The sequence below is a fragment of the Aquila chrysaetos genome, chromosome 1 (assembly GCF_900496995.4).
Source record: "Aquila chrysaetos chrysaetos chromosome 1, bAquChr1.4, whole genome shotgun sequence".
Lineage (NCBI taxonomy): Eukaryota > Metazoa > Chordata > Aves > Accipitriformes > Accipitridae > Aquila > Aquila chrysaetos.
In genome coordinates, this window is record NC_044004.1 from 61,408,155 (window position 1) to 61,427,099 (window position 18,945).

The 18,945-nt window shown below is 40.9% G+C and overlaps 1 protein-coding gene and 1 long non-coding RNA gene across 5 annotated transcripts in view; one reads left to right on the forward strand and one right to left on the reverse strand.

Moving 5' to 3' along the window:
• Positions 1 to 428: 428 nt before the first annotated feature.
• On the reverse strand, positions 429 to 15,281 carry LOC115346589. 2 transcript variants are annotated; one of them, XR_003925173.1, is made up of 3 exons: positions 15,132 to 15,281; positions 6,801 to 6,933; positions 429 to 4,621 (listed from the first exon to the last, which is right to left on the reverse strand). It is a non-coding gene; the product is annotated as an uncharacterized LOC115346589 (long non-coding RNA). The 2 variants fall into 2 exon arrangements; XR_003925174.1 differs by having other exon boundaries at positions 6,801 to 6,936.
• An 82-nt stretch (positions 15,282 to 15,363) lies between these two features.
• The window catches only part of TECRL (trans-2,3-enoyl-CoA reductase like), a 67,027-nt gene continuing 63,445 nt past the window's right edge, over positions 15,364 to 18,945 (forward strand). For 2 of the 3 annotated variants that reach the window (XM_030026711.1, XM_030026730.1), the window contains exon 1: positions 15,364 to 15,770. In XM_030026711.1, coding sequence (XP_029882571.1) covers positions 15,537 to 15,770 — 234 coding nt within the window. In that variant the 5' untranslated portion in view covers positions 15,364 to 15,536. The remainder of the gene's footprint in view (positions 15,771 to 18,945) is intronic. The other variant, XM_030026720.1, reaches the window with a different exon arrangement.

Sequence of the window (18,945 nt, forward strand, 5' to 3'; positions counted from 1 at the left end):
CTGCGGTAGTGTTCTGTGCTGCCGCTCTGGCCCAAGCCAGTGCTAGAACCGAAGGAACTGGGGGAAACAGCTTTTCAGAGCAAAATTCAGTGGCTACTAAAACCTCCGGGTGGCTTCAGCTGTGCTAACACGTGCTAACAAATGTGAGTGATGGGGTGAAGAGCAGCCCACGTTTCCACAGGTCCTCAGTTCCCAGAGTGGAGCGGGTCTGTGAATTTTGCTTCCTGCTGGGAGCACGGGGAAGGTGGGGATGGCCGGCCGGTGTGCTGCTCTTGCAAGCTAGCCACCAGGAAAACAGGCAAACCAAGATGTTTTATCTAGGAATCTTCCTGCCTGCTGAATCCTCGCTTCTGCCCTGCCCCCCCCCCCAAAAAAGGTGATTTTCCCTTTTTGTGTCCTGATAGAAGCACTTGCAGAAGCGGGGAATGCGTGGATGCACATTTGGAGAATTGCCTGAGGCTCTTGGCAGTTTGCATGTTCAACCACTGCCTCTGCTGTGGAGGCTCGAAGGACTGCGGTGTATCTCTCACTGCTCCGTACAGCCCACTCAGGAGGCAGCGTGGGCACAGCCAGCCTGCTCAAGAGAGCTGCACGCTTTGCAGCCTGGACCTTGAGGACTGCTTGACCGAGGACCACAGCTTACCAGCTGCTGTGGAGAACAAAGACTGTAAAGATGGAGGCTTTAAATTTTTAGGGACAAGTCTCAAGTCACTCTTAAGTTTGGACCAGTTTGCTTTGTGTAAATAATTTATCCATGCATGCAGTAAAGTTCTTTGTGTCTATTTACCCTTGAGAAATGCAAGCATCTCTAGAGATCTGCTCCTGAAATAAGCTTGAAGATTTCTCTTGTATTAAGTAAATTGCCTGGTTAAATACATCTGCTTTTTTTTTTTTTTTTTTTTTACATTCCTCCCAGTTTAAAGCGAGTTAAAGAGGAATCTTCACTCTTCAGTGTCAGAGAAAAAGCAAAAAAAAGGACTTGACTTAATGGTCTTGTCTCTTTTTCCTCCATTCTATTACCCTTTACACTATTCATTTACCTGTTCACTATTAAAATAACTATCTGATGGTGGCATTACTTGGTGAAGTGATACAGATATGCTAAGTGGAGTGTGACGGATGAATTCCATAATTTGAAAACCTGCTAGCGATGAGGTAGCAAGCACTACCTCTTTCTATCTTTATTGGCTATTAAAGCTCCATTTTGCAGCGCATACTGTTCCAGTGACATGGTTTTCCATGCAAAAAGTCTTGATTTTTTTTTCTGAAACCAAAAAAATCTTCCCTTCTGAGTTTGGGTGGACTGTGTAATATTGGGGTCATTTATCGAGGCCAGAGAAAATACTTTGTTTTGTTAATAAGATGGCTTTTCATTAGCTTCCTAGAATGTAATTTTTAATAGGTAAATTAAAACCTTGCTTATTAATTACAGTGCATGCAAGTACCATTGGCATTCTTTCAGGATGCCCGTGCCAAAGCAGTTGCAGGCCAGGATGTGACAAGGCAAAGGGAGAGATCTGAGGTTGTATGAATCCATCTGGTCTGAGTGATCCTGATGGGAGATCTGACCAGAAATCCCTCTTAATTCCTTTCTGTGATTGCTTTCTGCTCTAATTGCTTTGTGAAAAGACAGAATGATTGTCGTTTCGATAAGCTGACATACTTTTAGATTGAAACTGTGAAGTGTTTTCCTTCGGTGGAGGCTTCCACTTTAATGGACCGGGAGTGCTCAGTTCAGCAACAAACAGCTGAGGAGTAGCTTCATTAAACATGTGCTGCGTGGCAGGGGAACATTGCTTTGCCAAAATCTGTACTTATTGTGAAGTGTGTTATTTTAAAGAGGGAAAGCTAGGATTTCGTTATACATTTATTCCCATAGTAAAGGTAATTGCATTTGTCTCTCATACAGCAACTTTTATGGACTTTAATAAACATGAATTAAACCTAACCAAACCATTTACTGTGCGAACAAAATGATAAATATCCATCTTTAAAAATCAGCTCTTAAAATAGGCTTTTATTTTATATATCTCTCTGTTGTTAATTGGACTGTGAGCTGAAAATGAAAGGCTTGATCTTGATTACCCGCTAAGGAATGATGACAAATGTGCAGGGGCTAACAGATTTGTGCAGATGTTTTCATAATAAAAAGCTTGTCTGCAATGTTGGAATGGTGGCCTTGTCCTTCACTCTCTGGTGGCAGGTGTGCACTTGCACTGCTCTGAGAATGGGGTAGTAACTTGTCTTAAGTCTAGTGAGAGTCCTGTGCTACTGGGAGGCTTTTTGTAGCTGAAATCTAAGGTGCAGTTTCTGATTATCTACAGCTTGACTGGATCCCTGCCTGCCTATTCTGAGAAGTCTGCTAATCCCAAAATTTAAGCCCTGCGGTGACTAAAGCAGATCAGAAAGCAGAGCTTTCATTCCTTGCAAGTTTCTGATGGCGGACATCTAGAAGAATATTTAGAGAGCCCAACCTTAGGCATGCAACTCCAAGGAAAGGGAGTGTTTTTCTCCCAGGCCTGATTTAGGTGCCTTGATTTACCTTCTGTCCACTGACTGTGTATGTAGGAAAGGTATGAAAACCAGTTTCCTGTGCTGCATGGTATGAATAGCTGTATTTTATTCATTTCTAGGCTAAAATAATCAGAATGAGACAACGACTAAACTGAAATCTCTCTAAACCTTTTATCCCATAAAATGTTACTATCTTTTTTAGGTTTCAAAATATTTAATTTTTTAAGTGCTTCATTGAGATACTTTTAATTAAGGACACAAAAAACATGCTGGTGTTATTCAACCAAAACCAAGCTTCTTTTGGCTGCTACAAAGAGTTTCATTTCAGTTTGTGGTTTTTTCTGAGCTCAGCCTCCAGGTCACTGTCTGCTGAGCCCCCTGAGGCCTTCAGTTTTTGGTAAGCTCCCTCTGGCCAAACACCCAGTCCATGCTAATGCACTTGCTGTGATTTTCAAAATTCTACCCAGATGGTCTTTTCCTCTGGAATAGTTTGTGATGCTCAATCTCCCGGTTTCCTCAGCGGAGAAATATATAACTTAATTTGTGGGTTTCAGAAGCCTTACTAATGACTTTCTGCTTGTTCTGTTGTTTTTAAGTAGTTACAGATGCTTCACTGGCACTTTCATATTGTCCTGTATTGTTTCCATCAGTTGTTGGATTTCAGGAGGGAGACATGTAAACTGTACTTCAGCTTCTTTGAGACAAAGCTGACAGAGCTATTGAAAATGAGGCACATATGCCGCTGCTGAAGATTTTGCCTTTTTGGGTTGCATTTTGCAAGAGAGAGATGGAAAAGTATATCCATGCGAGAAGCTACTGATACTGAAATGCTTGTCTCAAAGTCTAAAGAGCATCAAGTAGGAAACCCTTAACTTTTGGCTTAGAACTTGCCCTTTAGCAATACACAGAACACTATTAAAACAATCTTTAAGGATTTTGCTGGTGAAGATGTCTGACTACTTCTTTATCAGCATCTCAGCAGTGCTAACTTCAGGCATGGGCCGGAGGAGCTCAGCCTGTCTCCGGATCCCACAGGTTCACGGGTCTCTGCGCAGCGTGCCGCTGGCAGTGAGTCCAGCCTGCGGGTCAGCTACAACAGGGGACCTGCTGGGCTGTGTGTGTGGCATTCCTGGGGCCTCTACTGTTCTTAAAAGAACCTCTCGCTTTGTTTAGGAGTGTTTTAAAAAGGTGTGCTGCAGCAGTTAGCATATAATAACGAAAAGGATAAAAGCAGAACAAGCAGAAATTATTTCAACCTTACCTTCTGGTAAGCCGTGCAAAAACAAGGTAGAAGGTTGCTGTGTTCCTGTTCTGACAGATTCTTTTTTACCCTTGAGTGCTATGGCTAGCTGAAAACAGAAAAGTTTTCTGGGAGAAACATCAAGAGAAACTTCTTTTTTGGCCCTATTCATTAAAGCTGTATTTTTATTCTGGCTGAAGAACCAAGTATTTAAGTTTAAATGGGTTTTAGTCTGCTAAGGGAGTGCTCTGAAAGAAATATTTTGAGGTGGAGTTTGCAGTTCCTTCTATGTAGGTAGTCCTGTGCTTAGCTTACATCAAGCTGACACCAGTGGTCAGTCTGCTTTGCTCTAAACGCTGCGAGTTCAGAGAAAATCTGGGAATTAAAATGTTCATTAGAAACCTGAGACTTTGCAATATGTCCATTTTTTTAATTCCTGAAACTGTATACACCAACAGTTCACATTGCAGGTAGGTGCTGTAGTAGCTAAACCTACAAAGAAAAACTGCAACAGACGGTGATCAAGTCTCTTCAGTAGTTATTTTCCGTATCTGTTCTTGGCTTTTGTGCTTTTGCATGCAAAATCAGCTTTTTTGAGAACAGAATGAAACTCCCAATTCCTCTGTATTAACAGCAGCAACAGCAAAGCAGGTTATTTATCTGTAAAGAAACTTGCAGGCACAGCCAGTTCCTCTTGGGGCTGACATGACGCCAAGAGCTCTGGCACAAAGACCACTAAACCGAATGGACGCGGATACAGCAGCTGTGGTGCTTATACGTGGTTTGCTCTCAGTGGAAAGTCACAGCAGAAAGCACGTTGGAGCAAGGTCTTTTGTATGGCAGTGACAACCACAGTTGTCTGGAGCTCTGGAGCAAGAGAAAAAGAGCAGAGACTGTGAAGGTGCAGTGTGGCTGTCACACGTGCACAGTGAGTAACCCTGGTCAACTCACACCTCCCAGTCAGCACAATAGAGCTGTATGCAAGGATTATGCCTAAGTACATCTACAGCAGTACATGGTTTGCCAAACGTCTGGCAGCTTGAGGTGCTGGGCATATGGAAAAATAGCTGATGGTCAGGAAGGAAAAAGCAAAGCTGTACCTCATTGCTTTTCAGACAGGACACAGGACCCATTATTTATTAAGGCTGTATAGGATGTCTAGCAACCTGGCTGATGGGAGTGGGTCCTTTCAAATGCAGACATACTCCAGTCTTCTGCTGTAAGATAGCATAGATAAGCCAGGGTTCTTGGAGAGTTTCCCTATTTGTAAAAAAAAAAAAAAAAAAAAAAAAAAAGGAATTTATGTATCTCATCAGCTTGTAGAACTAGCGATAACTGCATCAAATCCCACTAGGCAACTATGGATTTTCCCTTTCCACTGGTAGATTTCTAGCCATGGAAGATTGCAGATGTAATGCTGAAGCTTCCTTCATTTCATCCTTATAACTGAGCAGCACCTTCAGCCTTTTAGAGTACTTCCTACAGTTGGGTACAGAAGGAGGAGGACATCGTTTCTACCCAGGGGCTTTATTTCACAGAATTTTTGAAGCTGCCTGTGGATCTGAGTTGCTTTCTGCGACAGGCAGTCCTGGTGAAGCATGCTGGTATCTTACCTGTAATCCTTCAGTGTTGCTTCCCAGAGTGTTAAATGTCAGGGCTCTCCTTGTCACATCTATCTGTATGACCTTGCCCCCAGGATGGCTATGGAAATTGCAGGAATGCTTTACAGAGACAGCTGTCAGCCTATGAACGGCATCAGCTTTTTTTTTTTTTTTTAAGCAAAAATAATTCTGACAGCTGGATGTAACCACACGGTGGTTGTCCTGACATTGTTTGCAAGCTGGTCACAGTTATTCCTGACTAGGAGCTTGTAAACTGGAACTCAGACTCCAGAGGTGTTGAGTGACATGCTGTTGTCCTAATGTGTCAAGCAACAAGTGCTGTCTTTTGGCAGCCTGAGCTTACATATTGGTTCCTGTCAAGGTTTTGGAGTCTACTATGGCAACTGCCTGCTTTGGCTTTGCTTGTCTTCAGAGCCAAACTACTTAGCGCTGAGTTGTCACATGCTAACTAATATAAGGAGCAAGCCTCGCTCCTTTCTGATTTGCTACAGGATGGGGGAAGCCTGTGCATTGCAAACTTCACAGAAATCAGTGCACTCTTCCCTGCCAACTGTGCTGTACAGAAGCAAATTTTTTTACTTTAAAATGCTTCTGTGCCAATGTTGATAAAACAAAGCATGAATAAATTGGGATGTGGCAGCAACAGAGAGCCAGGTGGAAAATGCTTTCTTCACTAGGAATACAAGTGCTTCACAAGAAGCCACAAAAGCATTTATGGAGCTAACAGTACCATTTTTCCTTAGAGCTCAAGTTTAAAACCCTGTTCTTCTCAACTTGTTCCAGGTTGCTGTGTGCTATAATATCATTACGTAGATGAAATGCACACTTGTTTGCGTCTGCGCTTCTTTCTGGTGGTTAATAATGGAAGTGAGGGGAAGCCTGGAGCTCACACAGGCTCCATCCTCTTGTGTGTGGCAGGATGCCTTGATGCTGTACTGAGATTCATTGACTTTATGTCTGCGGGCAGCTCACTTCCCCTACAGGTCAGTTCTGCTTTCTTCTCAGAGTAAAAACCTGTGGCATGGAGCATTACAGCACAGGCCAGATCCTAAAAGGGACCCAAGTGCTACAGAACTCTGCTCTGAGCCAGGTGGGTCCCAGAGAGGGGTTCAGAGTCCAGCGTTGAGCTACCAGGGCACGCTGTACCTCGTGTAGGGGAGGCAGCTGTCTCAGCACAGGGTACTTATCTGGATCTTGTCCTTTGAAGTTACACAGCGACTCAAAAGCTCGACCTGCTGGGTGTTCTCCAAGAAGAGCGAGGTAGTCAGGAGGCAGGTCTTTCTGTGCCTGGTTTCTGGAGACTTATACTTAGGCATGAGTGAAAGGGCCAGGTTGCTCAACTAGCTTGCGAGAGAGCCAGCTCCCACGATTCAGCATGGCACACGTGGATGTGCTGCCGGGCTCCCCACAGAGCTACTACTTACCGTGATTCTGTCAGTATCCTCCCATCTGGCTGGATTTCCTGATGAAAGGCAGGTTTTATTTCAGGGTATGTGGTGGCTCCAGGTGCTGTGAGGATGGCAGGTTTGATGAGGTGGTAATCTGGAGCATCCGATCCTGCTAAATTGGAGGTAGTAAGTCAGTGACATTTTCATCTAAACCTGCTGCAAGCAGAACTATCTGGCTGAGCACTGCTTCTCATGCTGGACCAGACCCCAGCCCTGCAGAAGAATGATCTGATCTCAGGTGAAACTTCTTTCTGCTTCTGAAGTATACATAAAGAGTGGGTTTCTTGTAGTGCCTTCAATATGATAGATTTCCTGTACTGTTTTAAACAACACTAGTGAGGAGACCCTGGTGTCTCCTGCAGCCTTGGCAGAAATAATGGTCAAAACAAGAAACAGAAGGCACTAACTAGCCCAGGACAATAGCCAAATTGGGGTAGGGTCACTTCATCAGGGTCATTACTGAGAGTGGTAGTAGTCTGGGGGCAGATGATGTAGCTGTACAGGCAGAACAGTCTAAACAGGAGAAAGAATTAGAAAAAAAAATGAGTACTTCAATCTGATGAGCATGCTTGCCTTTGTTTTTTTAATTTTGCTGCATGGGAACATTTTGCCAAACATTTCAAGCTTGAAAAAAACCTGGCACTGAACAACAGTTCTAATAAAATAAATAAAATCCTCTTTTGTTCACTTGTATAACTCCAAGTTTTCAGGAATTCTGCTATTTCTCAAAATCATTCTGCTTTGAGAGAAAAAATGTCACAAGAATATTTTTTAGTCACAAAATGAATGTAAAAAAAGTCTGATCATTTTTCTTTTAGCTGAAGAATAATTTTGGGGCTGAGCCTGAATATTAAAAATGTCATACTAAATGGCAACTTTTCTGAAAACTCGAAAGTTTGTGAAAGAAGGAGGTTATGCTGACAGATGTTTCAGAAACCTAATTAATGAAGCCCTGAAATGAAAAAGACTGAGAACAATTGGGCTTCTTGTATGAGAAGAAATAACACATAACATTTCAAAAGTAATAAAAGACCAATCACCCCAAGAACTTCAGACAAAAAAGAAGGATTGTAAAACAGGAGTTAGGTTTCTTTTTTGTCATTGTAAACTTTTAAAACATATCTCTGCATAGAACTGTCTGAAAGACCGTGATTATATTTTGTGACAATTACCGAGGTTTCAGGATTTTTATACATTCTACGTGAGCAAACAAAACCTTTTGAATATTTTTATGTTGAAATAGCTCCTTTAGGAATCTGTAGGTGTTCTAGTCAAGGTTGTTCTTCCCTCCTACTGGTCAGAAATTATCAGAGAGACCAGATTGTTCTGAACCTCAAAGTCTTTTCAACCAAATGAGTAAATCTTTTTAAGTGCTTCAGCGTCAATGAAAACTGCATATTTGAACAACATTTTGTTTTCCTGAAACTATTCCAAGTGACTCCAACTTCATCTTGCACGTAATAGTTTTGCACAAAAGAAAGATGCATTTAATCTCAGCTGTAAGAGCATGGATTTGCCAGTTCTGTACTGCTGCTGTTTGTGAAAAATGGCTTTGCCCTACTGTATTTCTTTTCATCATCCTTACTTAGTGGCTGATCAGCTTCCGATAATGTGGTTACTTGATCTTACCCTGTGAAATTACAATCCATTATCTCGTCAGGATATGTTCTTGGAGGGGGATTAAAAAAATGCTGTCAGTAATACATATCCTCAGTTGAAATTAAGTGAGGACGTGAAGTAAGCTTACACTGCTGCAAAGTATGGGGTATCAGCACCTGTCCTTCATTAATCCGCTCAGTCCTCTCTCTTTACGCTGTGAAGTGGCATGATAACATAAAGCCACAATGAAATACGTGGAAACTTTCTGTCTGTCCATGCTTTGAGGACTCTCATCCACCTAGATGTGGCCTTGTTGCTTGCTTTGCTGCTGGGCATGAGTATGGGTGCTGAAATTGTCAGGGAACTCATCACAGCGGCTTTCCTCAAGTAAGCAATGGCACATTAGAGTGCACAAAGCCTATTGTGAAACGCTGAAATGAAGCCAAACGTTTGGAAGCAAGTTTCTAACCTTTGTTAATTGAGGTGCCATTTTATTAGCCAGAATTGATGATGCAGTAAGGGGACGTCACGCCGTATTAAGGCCAATGGATGGAAACACTTGTTGCCGTTGAGAGGCAAAGGCTGCTTAAGGAGATGCTAAAGGGTGAGTCTAATGCTGTAGGGAAAATTCCGCAGGTAAAGGTCAGTGGAATTTTCCTTAAAAGTAGTTCTTGGACAAGTGTGGGTGACATTTCTTTGTCTGCTTTCTACTACTGCTTTCTAATCTTTGCCTCAAAGAAACAATGGGGTACAAAGCATATTGTCTGTGTAAGGACTTAAACACGAACAGTGTTGATCTCCCTGTCTGACTGTCTGTAAAATGGAAAGACTGGCTTAAAAATCATAAGCTTTGTTTTGGAAAAAAAAAAAAAAAAAGGTATCTTTGTTTCTAGACCTTTTGAGGTCAAGTTCTCAGATATTCCTGTATGTTTCTAAGGGCTACACATTTACCTAAGTGAAAAAGTATAACAAAATATATAAGTTTTAAAAAAAAAGACATTTCACATAGCATTTCACATAGTCACGTACTTCCAAATGCCATGTATTTAGGGGAAAAGACCATCATGTGCCTCAAGTAATAAGAGTTAATAACATCAGGAATAGCACCATTTGCACTGATTTAATTTAAACAAGAACTGAAAATTCTCAGCTGCATAGCTCTAAATATGCTATTTACTGTCAATAACATTAAAAGATTGATCTAGCATGTCACCTACAAAGATTCCTTTGGGCCTCTTCATCACAAGGAGCATCTCCTCAGGCTTCTTCTGTGCTGCAGCCCAACAGCTGTCTTTTACAATATATCCTGACTGTCATCAGATTTGAGTTCTGTATCAAACTGTACTTATTTTGGTAGAGAAGTAGGTGTGTGTTTGTGTGCAACAGGGGCTGGGGGTGGAGGTTTCACTTTGTACTTCTTGCAGATAGAATTACTGTGCCTGTCTGTTGGCTTTGCTTATTTCTCTTATGTCCCTTGTGGATATCTGTGGGGGATAAAATAAACACCAGCTTTGGATTTGATTTGCACTGTGAATTTGCTTCTAATTGGCACCACCCACACCAAAGTTTAAAGTCAACATTTTCAGTTTTCAAAGCCAGAAAGGTAAAGCCAGGCTACTAGAGTGGGATTTTAAACAGCTGGCAAAACTCCATTGCTGTGACAGTCAGTGGTAAAAACCTCTCCTGCAGGGACAAGGTGGTCACTAGTGATCTCTGGGCCCTGCTTGCAAGCTGTTCCCTGGACTCTCCCTTCTCACAGCCTCTGAAGGATGTGGCCTGAGGCTTGTGGCTTTTGGCCATGTAATGTTTCCATTGTGCAGCTCACAGGGTCAGAAAGGCTGTCATCCTTTGCTGAGGAGCCCTGCCAGTATAGCTGAAGGGGAGGAACGTGGGTGTATATTGCTTTTGCCCTGTCCCTTAGCACCGATGAGGTCTAGTTCTGACTTCAGCATTATTTAAAATAGCTTTAGGATTGTTTTGTGTTACGGAGTCAGTGCACTCTCCTTCTGTGCCTTTCTACCCTGTCCATTACTTATTTGTTAAGAGATTTAGCTTCAAGAGGGAAAATTAAAGTTCCCAAGTAGTTTTAGCAGTAACGCTGTGGAGCTTCTTCTAAGTGGCTTTTTTGTGTGTATGCACTTGTAGACAGAATGCTTTAAACTGATTTTGAGCCTGCTAAGGTAGGCATGTGCAGGCAAAGAAATCCCAGAGGTTTATGCAGGGGTTTTTTTGGTTGGGTTTTTGTTGGGTTTTGTTTGTTTTTTTAACCATGCAGCCTTTATAAACAGTATTTGGGAATAACGGTATCAAATTTCACATACTATACACTGCGATCTTAGATCTACATTCTTCATTTCTAACAGCTGGGCTCACATGCTTAAGTTTCTACTACGCTTCAGAGATGCATTCTAGTTGTTACTAATATGATATGGATAACAGAATCAAACCAAATATTTAGAAGCATTAGCCCCCCAAATAATCTGGTAAACCTATTCCTAAACTCTCAGCCAGATGAAGCCAGGAGCCAGACAAACAAATTATTGTTAGTGTTTTTCCAAATGAGTACGTTGTATCAGGTTCTCAAATCCTTCCTTGGACAGCTCAGTAAAGAGAGACTGAAAGCATGGCTACACTCTTGCCTGGCTCTGAAAACCTTAAATCCAAGACTGAAATGGGGAGACGTGGAGCAGCGCTGATGGGGTCAAGCGCAGTACCAGGTGTATGGACTGCACAGCTGTGAAACGAGGGTGGTGAGGCCGTGGGGCACAGTACGGACCACGTGAACGTATAGGTTCAGACCCCCTTCAGCAAGGGGATCTCACTGCTTGTTTACAACCCACTGGAGCGCTTGGTCCCAATGTCTCCTTCCCCAGCAAAATGAATGGCAGAATCTCCAAAAATGGGATGCTGAAGTGAGCATGTGTGACCTTGGGAATCCGCTTTGCTTTAGGCTGCATGACCTGCAATACTGAACCCCACATACTTTGGGCTCTGGAGTCTTGTGTCTTGGGGCATTTTTCAGTTCTTTGGCATCACAAAACCAGCAGGAAAGGAATAACCCTGCTTCCACCAAGCATTTGAAGTGGAGGGGATAAAAAAGCGCTGTGTGAGGGGCTGCCGACAAGCATCTAGACTGACAGGGATGACCCTCTGCTGCTAACTTAACAGTTGGCATTCTGCATTAGTTCTCTGGGGAAGGAGGAGTACAAAACATGAGCAAAGATGAAAAGGAACTTCTGAAGCGCCTTAAGGGCCCAGCTGAGATCTTGTGAAATCCCTTTGTGCCAGGCTGTCTGCAAAATGCACAGTGCAAGAGTGCCTCACACGGAGAAGGCGTGTGGAATGGGAAGGGAAAAGCAGGAAAAACAGCAGTTCCCTAACACTTCACAGGAAATCAGTGTCATCAGCAGAAACTGAATGCTAAGTCTTAGTCCCTGCCCAGCGCTTTGTTACCTGTTTTGTCGTGACCTGCACGGGTTAATGCTTGTTTCAAGATATTGTATTAGAAGGGTGCAAAAAGTCCATTACAGGTGTCGCTTTTGTTATGAAAATATCAGCAGCTCAGTTAATCAGAAATGATGGCTCTGCTGCATGCTTTGGGGGCAGGCATTCCCTCCCTCCTGGAAAAAGTGCCTCTCAGAAGGATGGCTTAACAAAATGCCTGCCCATCTGCAAAATGGCTCATGTCAGCCGAGTGCCAAGTGAGGAGAGGAGGTAGAGCCACAGTTTGAGTTGAGTTATGCCCATCCTCGTGGCCCCTCAGAAATATCGGCCCCTTATATGGCAGGAAATTCAGTGTGAGTTGAAGCTGTCAGAGATGATTTAATTCTTGCTGAGTGCTCTTTGACTCCTCTCAGAGTCCCAGAATGAAGCTGAGGTCAGGGACTCGGTGACTGCTGGCTACTAGCCCTGCCACAGCTCTGGGAACAGCAGCCTGTACCCATGTAATGTAGATCAATAAATCTCATCATAGGACTGATTGCTTGTCCCCATGTGCTGGGACTCCCCATCTCCAGTGTCAGGGACTGCGATGAGGTACATGTAACTGCATTGAAAGGGAAGATGTGCCTTTTGTCCAGTAATTAATGTTTCCCTTCTATGTGCACTTCTACATAGAATGGACTGAATTACTTCACATCGAGCCAGAACATCCAAACCTGCTGATGACATTTCAAGCAAGTGCAGCATTTGTCACATTAATGGCAAAATCTCCACTGCTTTTATGCATCTCTCTTTCAGAGCTTAGGTTATCAGTGGTAACTCTATCCCTGATTATTTTTGGTAGAGTAGCTCTCACCCACCTTATATGCAAGTAATATGTTTGCTGTAGACATGGTGCTGCAGTCTAATCCTAGACCCATAATTTAATACGGCAAGGAAAGGACCAGTCACCTTCGGGGAAGCCCTACTAGTTTATGTTAGCAAAGTATTTGGCTCTGTAAAGATTGTTTATCAAAATATTGAAATTGCATATCATTAGCTTAGATTGAAAAAATAAAAATATATTTTTGTAAGCATTTTCCTGGAATTGGTTCAGATATTCAAGTGTTCATTGGTCAGTAATAAAATTCTGATCATTTAAATGTCTGCAGTAAATCACAAGCTTTTTTTTTTCCGAAGCAGCAGCTCAGATATTATCATTTTAAATAACGTTATAAATATACCCACAGTAATGACTGCAACACCAGTTCCTTATATACACAGAAATTAGCCATGATGATCAATATTATTCTTTATTGTTTTTGAATTGAAATAAATTTAGAAATTTATTAATATGTGCTATTACAGCTCACTGATTCATAGATTTTTATGGCTAAAAGGGGATATTTTATCAGTTTGTCTCATCTCTTGTACAGCAATTTATACAGTTTCCTTATAGTAGTCTGTTCAAATAAGTGTATCTCACACTTGGAACTTAGGACCTGTGCGTTCTGTGGTCTTTACCTGGCTGTTTTTAAGAAGCCCCTTACAGTTAGCCAATAATTTGTCACTCTCCATGTTCCGACTAGCTTATACCAAAAATTTCTGCTTGCTATATTGACTCCACCAAGGTGGTGGTTCCTTGTCCACCTTTCACCTAAACTTGGAGACAGCTGTACTTCTGATCACAATATAATCTTGTTCCATTCTAGCAATTTTTTTCTTTACATTCTGACTTGTCTTCCATCAATGGCAAGACTCTCTAACTGATTTCAGTATAGCCAAAATTTAATCCTTATTTGTATTAGGTGACCAATATTGTTATACATCTGCATTCCCACAGTCAGGGCTTTCCACTCACAAAGCCAGTGAAGGCATTCAAAAGCTGCATGACTGCATCGACAAGTAACAGGAACTTTTCTCTCAGACCTTAGCTACACAGAAGTTTGTCATGTCATATGGACGTAAAGCATCTTAGTTATGAGTTGGGGTTAGCCTCTTTAGTTAGAACAACTGGCTAAAGAATTGTAAATAAGTTAGCTAGTTCTTGGTATTGCAAGTATTTTGTCATTTCAAATGCCCAGTCCTGTTACCACTGAGGTCAGACCTGTTCCCACTGAGGTCAGACCTGTTCACAAGTTTGGCCCCTGAGAATTTGCTGTTTTCTCCTATGTCTGTAAGCAGGAAACATTTCATGTATGCAGGCTTGATTCTCCGGAACTTAAGCATATATACAACTTGATGAAGCATGGATTATTCCATCAATAGCAACTAGATAACTCATACACGTGAAGATGAGCATATCTGTGAATACTGTCAGGAGAGGAGCTTTAGTTTGGAAATTGCCTTCCTTTGGGTGTCCCCCTCAGTTGGGTTTTTAATTCTTGCAACAACTTATCAATTAGTTTCTCCATTATTTCATAGAGCTTCTTGTCATGTGTTGCTAGACAAGATGTGGTGACTGCTAAATTTTCTGTAAGTTATAGCAGAACCAAAGAAGAGAGACCTGTTCTGTTCCTACCCTGCCTCCCAGATGGGGTGTTAGTTGTGTGGTCACTTTTATCTTGTGGAAGGTTTTTTTCACTTAATTAAATTTCCTTAGTGTAACAAAGCTATATGATTTTTGTAATACTGACTGTAGTTTCCCTGAGGTTTTACCATGTAGAAATGTATTCAGTGTCTCCACTGGAAAGAGTTGTCTGCAGGAATCAGCAGTGCCCTCCTAACACTGTAATCCTAGGCAGCCCAGGGAAATATAGGGAGAATCTCAGGATGGAAAAGTGCTGCTATTTCTATTAAATCCTGTAAAAAAATCATACAAGGAAAAATGAAGTTTAAACAAGGCTTGGGGAAGACCTTTTAGAGAAAATTTGTTGGTTTAAGTAATCCTTATTTTTACCATTAAGTCTACTTTTGTTTTGCTGCAGACTTGCATTGTGAAAATTGATTGTCAGGAAAGAATAAGAAAATAGTGAAATGACCCAAGGCCTGAATTACTGCCTTTATGGTATGATTTCCTTTACTTCAGTTAAGTTTCCCTGGCAGAGCTGCAAGGAAAGCTCTACCCCATTAAATAACAGAGAGTCCATAGTACTAAATACAAGCAGGTACAAGATCCTCTCTGTATTTGCAAGCAACCCCTACATTTTGCTGATGAACTCCTGGCATTTTGTTAGTAAATATTTCTAGAATAGATGATATCTGACATAATTTTGTAGATACATACTAAAGGTGCATACATACGCACACACGCATATATAACATATATATATATACACACACACATACCTATACATATTCGTATATATGGACACTTTTAAACATCTGTCTCAGTAGATAACAGTGGAATTTGCTGCATTCATTCCTGATTCCTTTGGAGCTCTGGAATTTCAGGATCTGACTACTTCTAATAGGGAGTCTCTAGATGTGTTGTTTCAAATGCTGGTTTAAATAAAAAGAAAAAAAAAAGCAGCAGCAATACAGCACATCACAATAGCAGGTTAAATATAGACATGGATTACAGAGCCATTGTTTTCACTCCTGCTAAATAAGACAGTACTCTTAAAATGGAATGCCACTTGACCTTTCGTGTCTCATCAGTCTGTGATTGTATTTAACTGATGCAGGGAGGAAACATTTTCCCCCTGGAACTGTCCCCTGTTGATATGACGATCGCTACTGCTGGGTCACACCATGCACAGGAGGCAGAAACCCGGTGCTCTGGAACACAAGAGGGATCTTGCAGCTCATGGAGGAGCTCTGTCCATGTCCCACAATGACACACGCTCTTTTTTCAACTTCTCTCAGCTTGTGCTCTCTGCTGGCCATCTCAAATCACCACCAGTGCTCAAACATTCAAAAATCACTTACTTTGAAGTGGAAATTCTTGATATGCAAAGCAAGAAGCAGATCTGCATTGTGGACAAGGTGAGTGTATTATTCCAGCACGCTGGGGATGTGCCTGGTTCACACGGTGCCAGTTCAGGGAGTCTGTTTTCACTCTGTTGTGGTCTTATTCTGTAATAGAAATACTTTCATTCTTTTCTTTGGGAGATACTCTGAACTTCTCGTTAGTCACAATCCTTGGCTGTTTTTCCCCAGGATTTTTACAAATCCAACACTGGTTTCTTTTAGACCTCCTCTGTGGACTCAAGATATGTCCTTAGGACGTCTCTTGACACTTAGATTACAGTGTTTACTTCAGAGCATGATACTTAAATGTCTACTTCAGAATGGATATTCTGAATACATTTGTAAAGCTTAGCATCTCTGCAATGCTGTGGGTTCTTGTTGGTATCAAAACATACTCAGCTGTGCCCTACTTATCAGATTGGGCAGGAACCTGGCAATTTTTAAAAATTTTTATTTTTAAACAAAGGGTCTTAACTAAAACAGCAGGTGGGGTTTTTTGTTGGTTTTTTTTGTTTGTTTGTTTTTAATAATGTGAATTAAAAAAATAAACTACAGTCAAATTGTATAAGCAGGATGAGAGGACAGGGTAGGAAGGAAGTTTACAACACAGTAAACAACAGCTGAAAACATGCTTCATAAATATTTTCATCACAGTTTTTGTGATTCATTGTCCCTCTAGTAGAAGAGCTGGTCTCTTGCGTGCCATGAAAATAGTAGAATTTTGAGGCTTACTGTTTTGCTAGAAGAAAAAAATAATAAAAAATTCCCTTATCCTCACTGGCAACAGCTGGAACTGGTGGATAAGTTTGCTTCAAATGTTTAATTTAATGCCTTTGAAATATGCAGGGTAGAACACTACCAGATTACTAGTGTTCTTGATTGTTTAAAGGGTGTTTTTGCAATTTGTATGCCTAGTTAAAGCTAAATGTCTCATTTGTTTATTCTTAATGTGGCAAAATATTTCTTGAGGTTTTTTTAATCTAGCCAAAGGGGAAACATGTACAAAATGGTCAAACAAATATGATGACTATTAATACCAGTTCTAATGATAGTGTTTGCATTATTTAATTTACTGAGTGATATTTATGCAGTTATTAAAAAGGCTTTTCTAAATACTATACTGAATAAGGTTTTGATCCAAAAAAAGACAGTCTGTTTCTTATCTTAAACTTTCCTGTAGTGTCATTAAAATAAATATATTAACAGAAACAGAATTAGGCGAAGAGCCACAATTCAGGAATCCTTCCATGATGCATGGAAGAACTGTAAACTGCTGGGACAATAGCATTTTAATCTTTATTCTGAATTTTGATGAGCCTGAACATTTTCTATACCTTCTCCAAACCATGGATTCTGCCCCTGTAGTGGTAGCAAGAGAGTGACGAGTGGTGATTGCGAAGTATTGTCTATATAGAGATAAAATATACACAGAGGAGCAATAACTAAACTGAAAGTGTCTGTTCAGGAATCTATGTTCAATTTACATGGCCGTGGCCAGCAGCATGGACCTTTTTTACTTCTTTTTTTTTTTTTTGGCACAGTACCAAGGGATTGGTGCAAGTATAGTGCAGGGCTGAGATTTCCAAGACTGCCTAAAGAATTTGGATTTTGAATGCACGTTCACCTGGCTAAGTCCCTTAATTTGCTGTGATAATCCCTTCCTAAGGCAACCCTGAAAGTACAGAAGTTGAGTTCTGTACTTCCATGAACACTTGCTAGTATTGGTGAACTTCATTTCAGTTGGTTATTAAAGCAAACGAGAACATTTTACTGGATTATGCATAATCTTCTGCTTAATTAAATATAACATTGATATAGAGCCAACATGACACTTCTAATGCCTGTTTTCTATTTGTAAGATAATTATGATTAGCTTCATTTCTCAGGGTTGCATGTAATAATTACTTGTCAGGACTTATAATAGGAGAGAATAGGAACCATAGATTTTAAAATGTATGTATTTACACTCTTATTGCATATTGTTAGTAGTTCAGACTATTATGATTTAGCAAATACATTTTTAATACTCTCAGATTAATAAATCTAATTATTAAGGGAAAAACTATATTATGATGGCAGAGAGAAGACCCCTTCTTTCTCCACCTAATAGAAACTCAGGCAGAATGATTAGATGATTAATGCTATGTGGTTAAATGCCAGTCACTGCTTCCAGAGGGTTTGTTTCTATGAGACCCTTGCATACGCATATGAATCCTATTCAGATTAGTGGGAGCTCTGTAAAGTCTGCAAAATGATGATACCTCTAACTAGTTTCGGTATCTAGAAAGAAACGATGTCTTGTGCTCAGTGCAGTGTCAGGGATTTAGAAGAGGTGTGTTCGGCTGTGTGATCTCAAGGAATCAATTGACATCAATAGGCTTTGGATCCAGCATAAGTAACTGTGAATTAATCCTCCATCTATAAAATGAAAATAACATTATTTCCTTTAGCTTTCTTACCCATCTTATACTTTGGGGAAGGATCAGTCACTTATATTAAGTGAACTGAGTGGTTACTATAAGGTCTTGATCGTCTTTAAGATTGTCTTAAAGGAACAGAATAAATACATATTTGCCTGGTTTTTAAGCCTGTAAGATACATTCACATCATACTGCAGGCTTTTCCGCAGTCAGGAAAGGCAGAAAAAAAATATTGAAAGAAAGTAGTAGAAGAGGAACAACCCAGACATTTTGTCCCATAGTCATCCCCTCCAGGAGCTGGGTCTTGAAGAAAAACACCTAATCTTGCAAAACTTGAAGTAAATTCACAAGCATCAGCAACACTGGCAGTTCATTTTGCACATGTGTACTTTGAACATAAAATTCTTTATAGGAGTATCATTTCTTTTATTTAATATTGTCAACCTGCTCTGGGGACTTTCTCTGCTATGGATATGACATTATGCAAGTAGTTTGGTGCACACAAGCTTTTCCAGTGACTTACTTGAAGATTTTAAAAGAGAAGAAATGGCAGCGTGAGATCTTTTTCCCCATATTTGCTCTTGGTACAGAAATTAATTCTGAGGTGAGATGTCACGGGGAAGAGGCTTCAGATTTTGGGGATGGGGAGAGAAGGGAGGAAACGCAAATGTGTCTCAAAAGTTTTTCCCAGTTATTCTACAAAATGTCTCCAAACTACTTCTGGCAGGACAGCAGACACCAGGAATTTATAGACAAAAGGGGGCTACCTT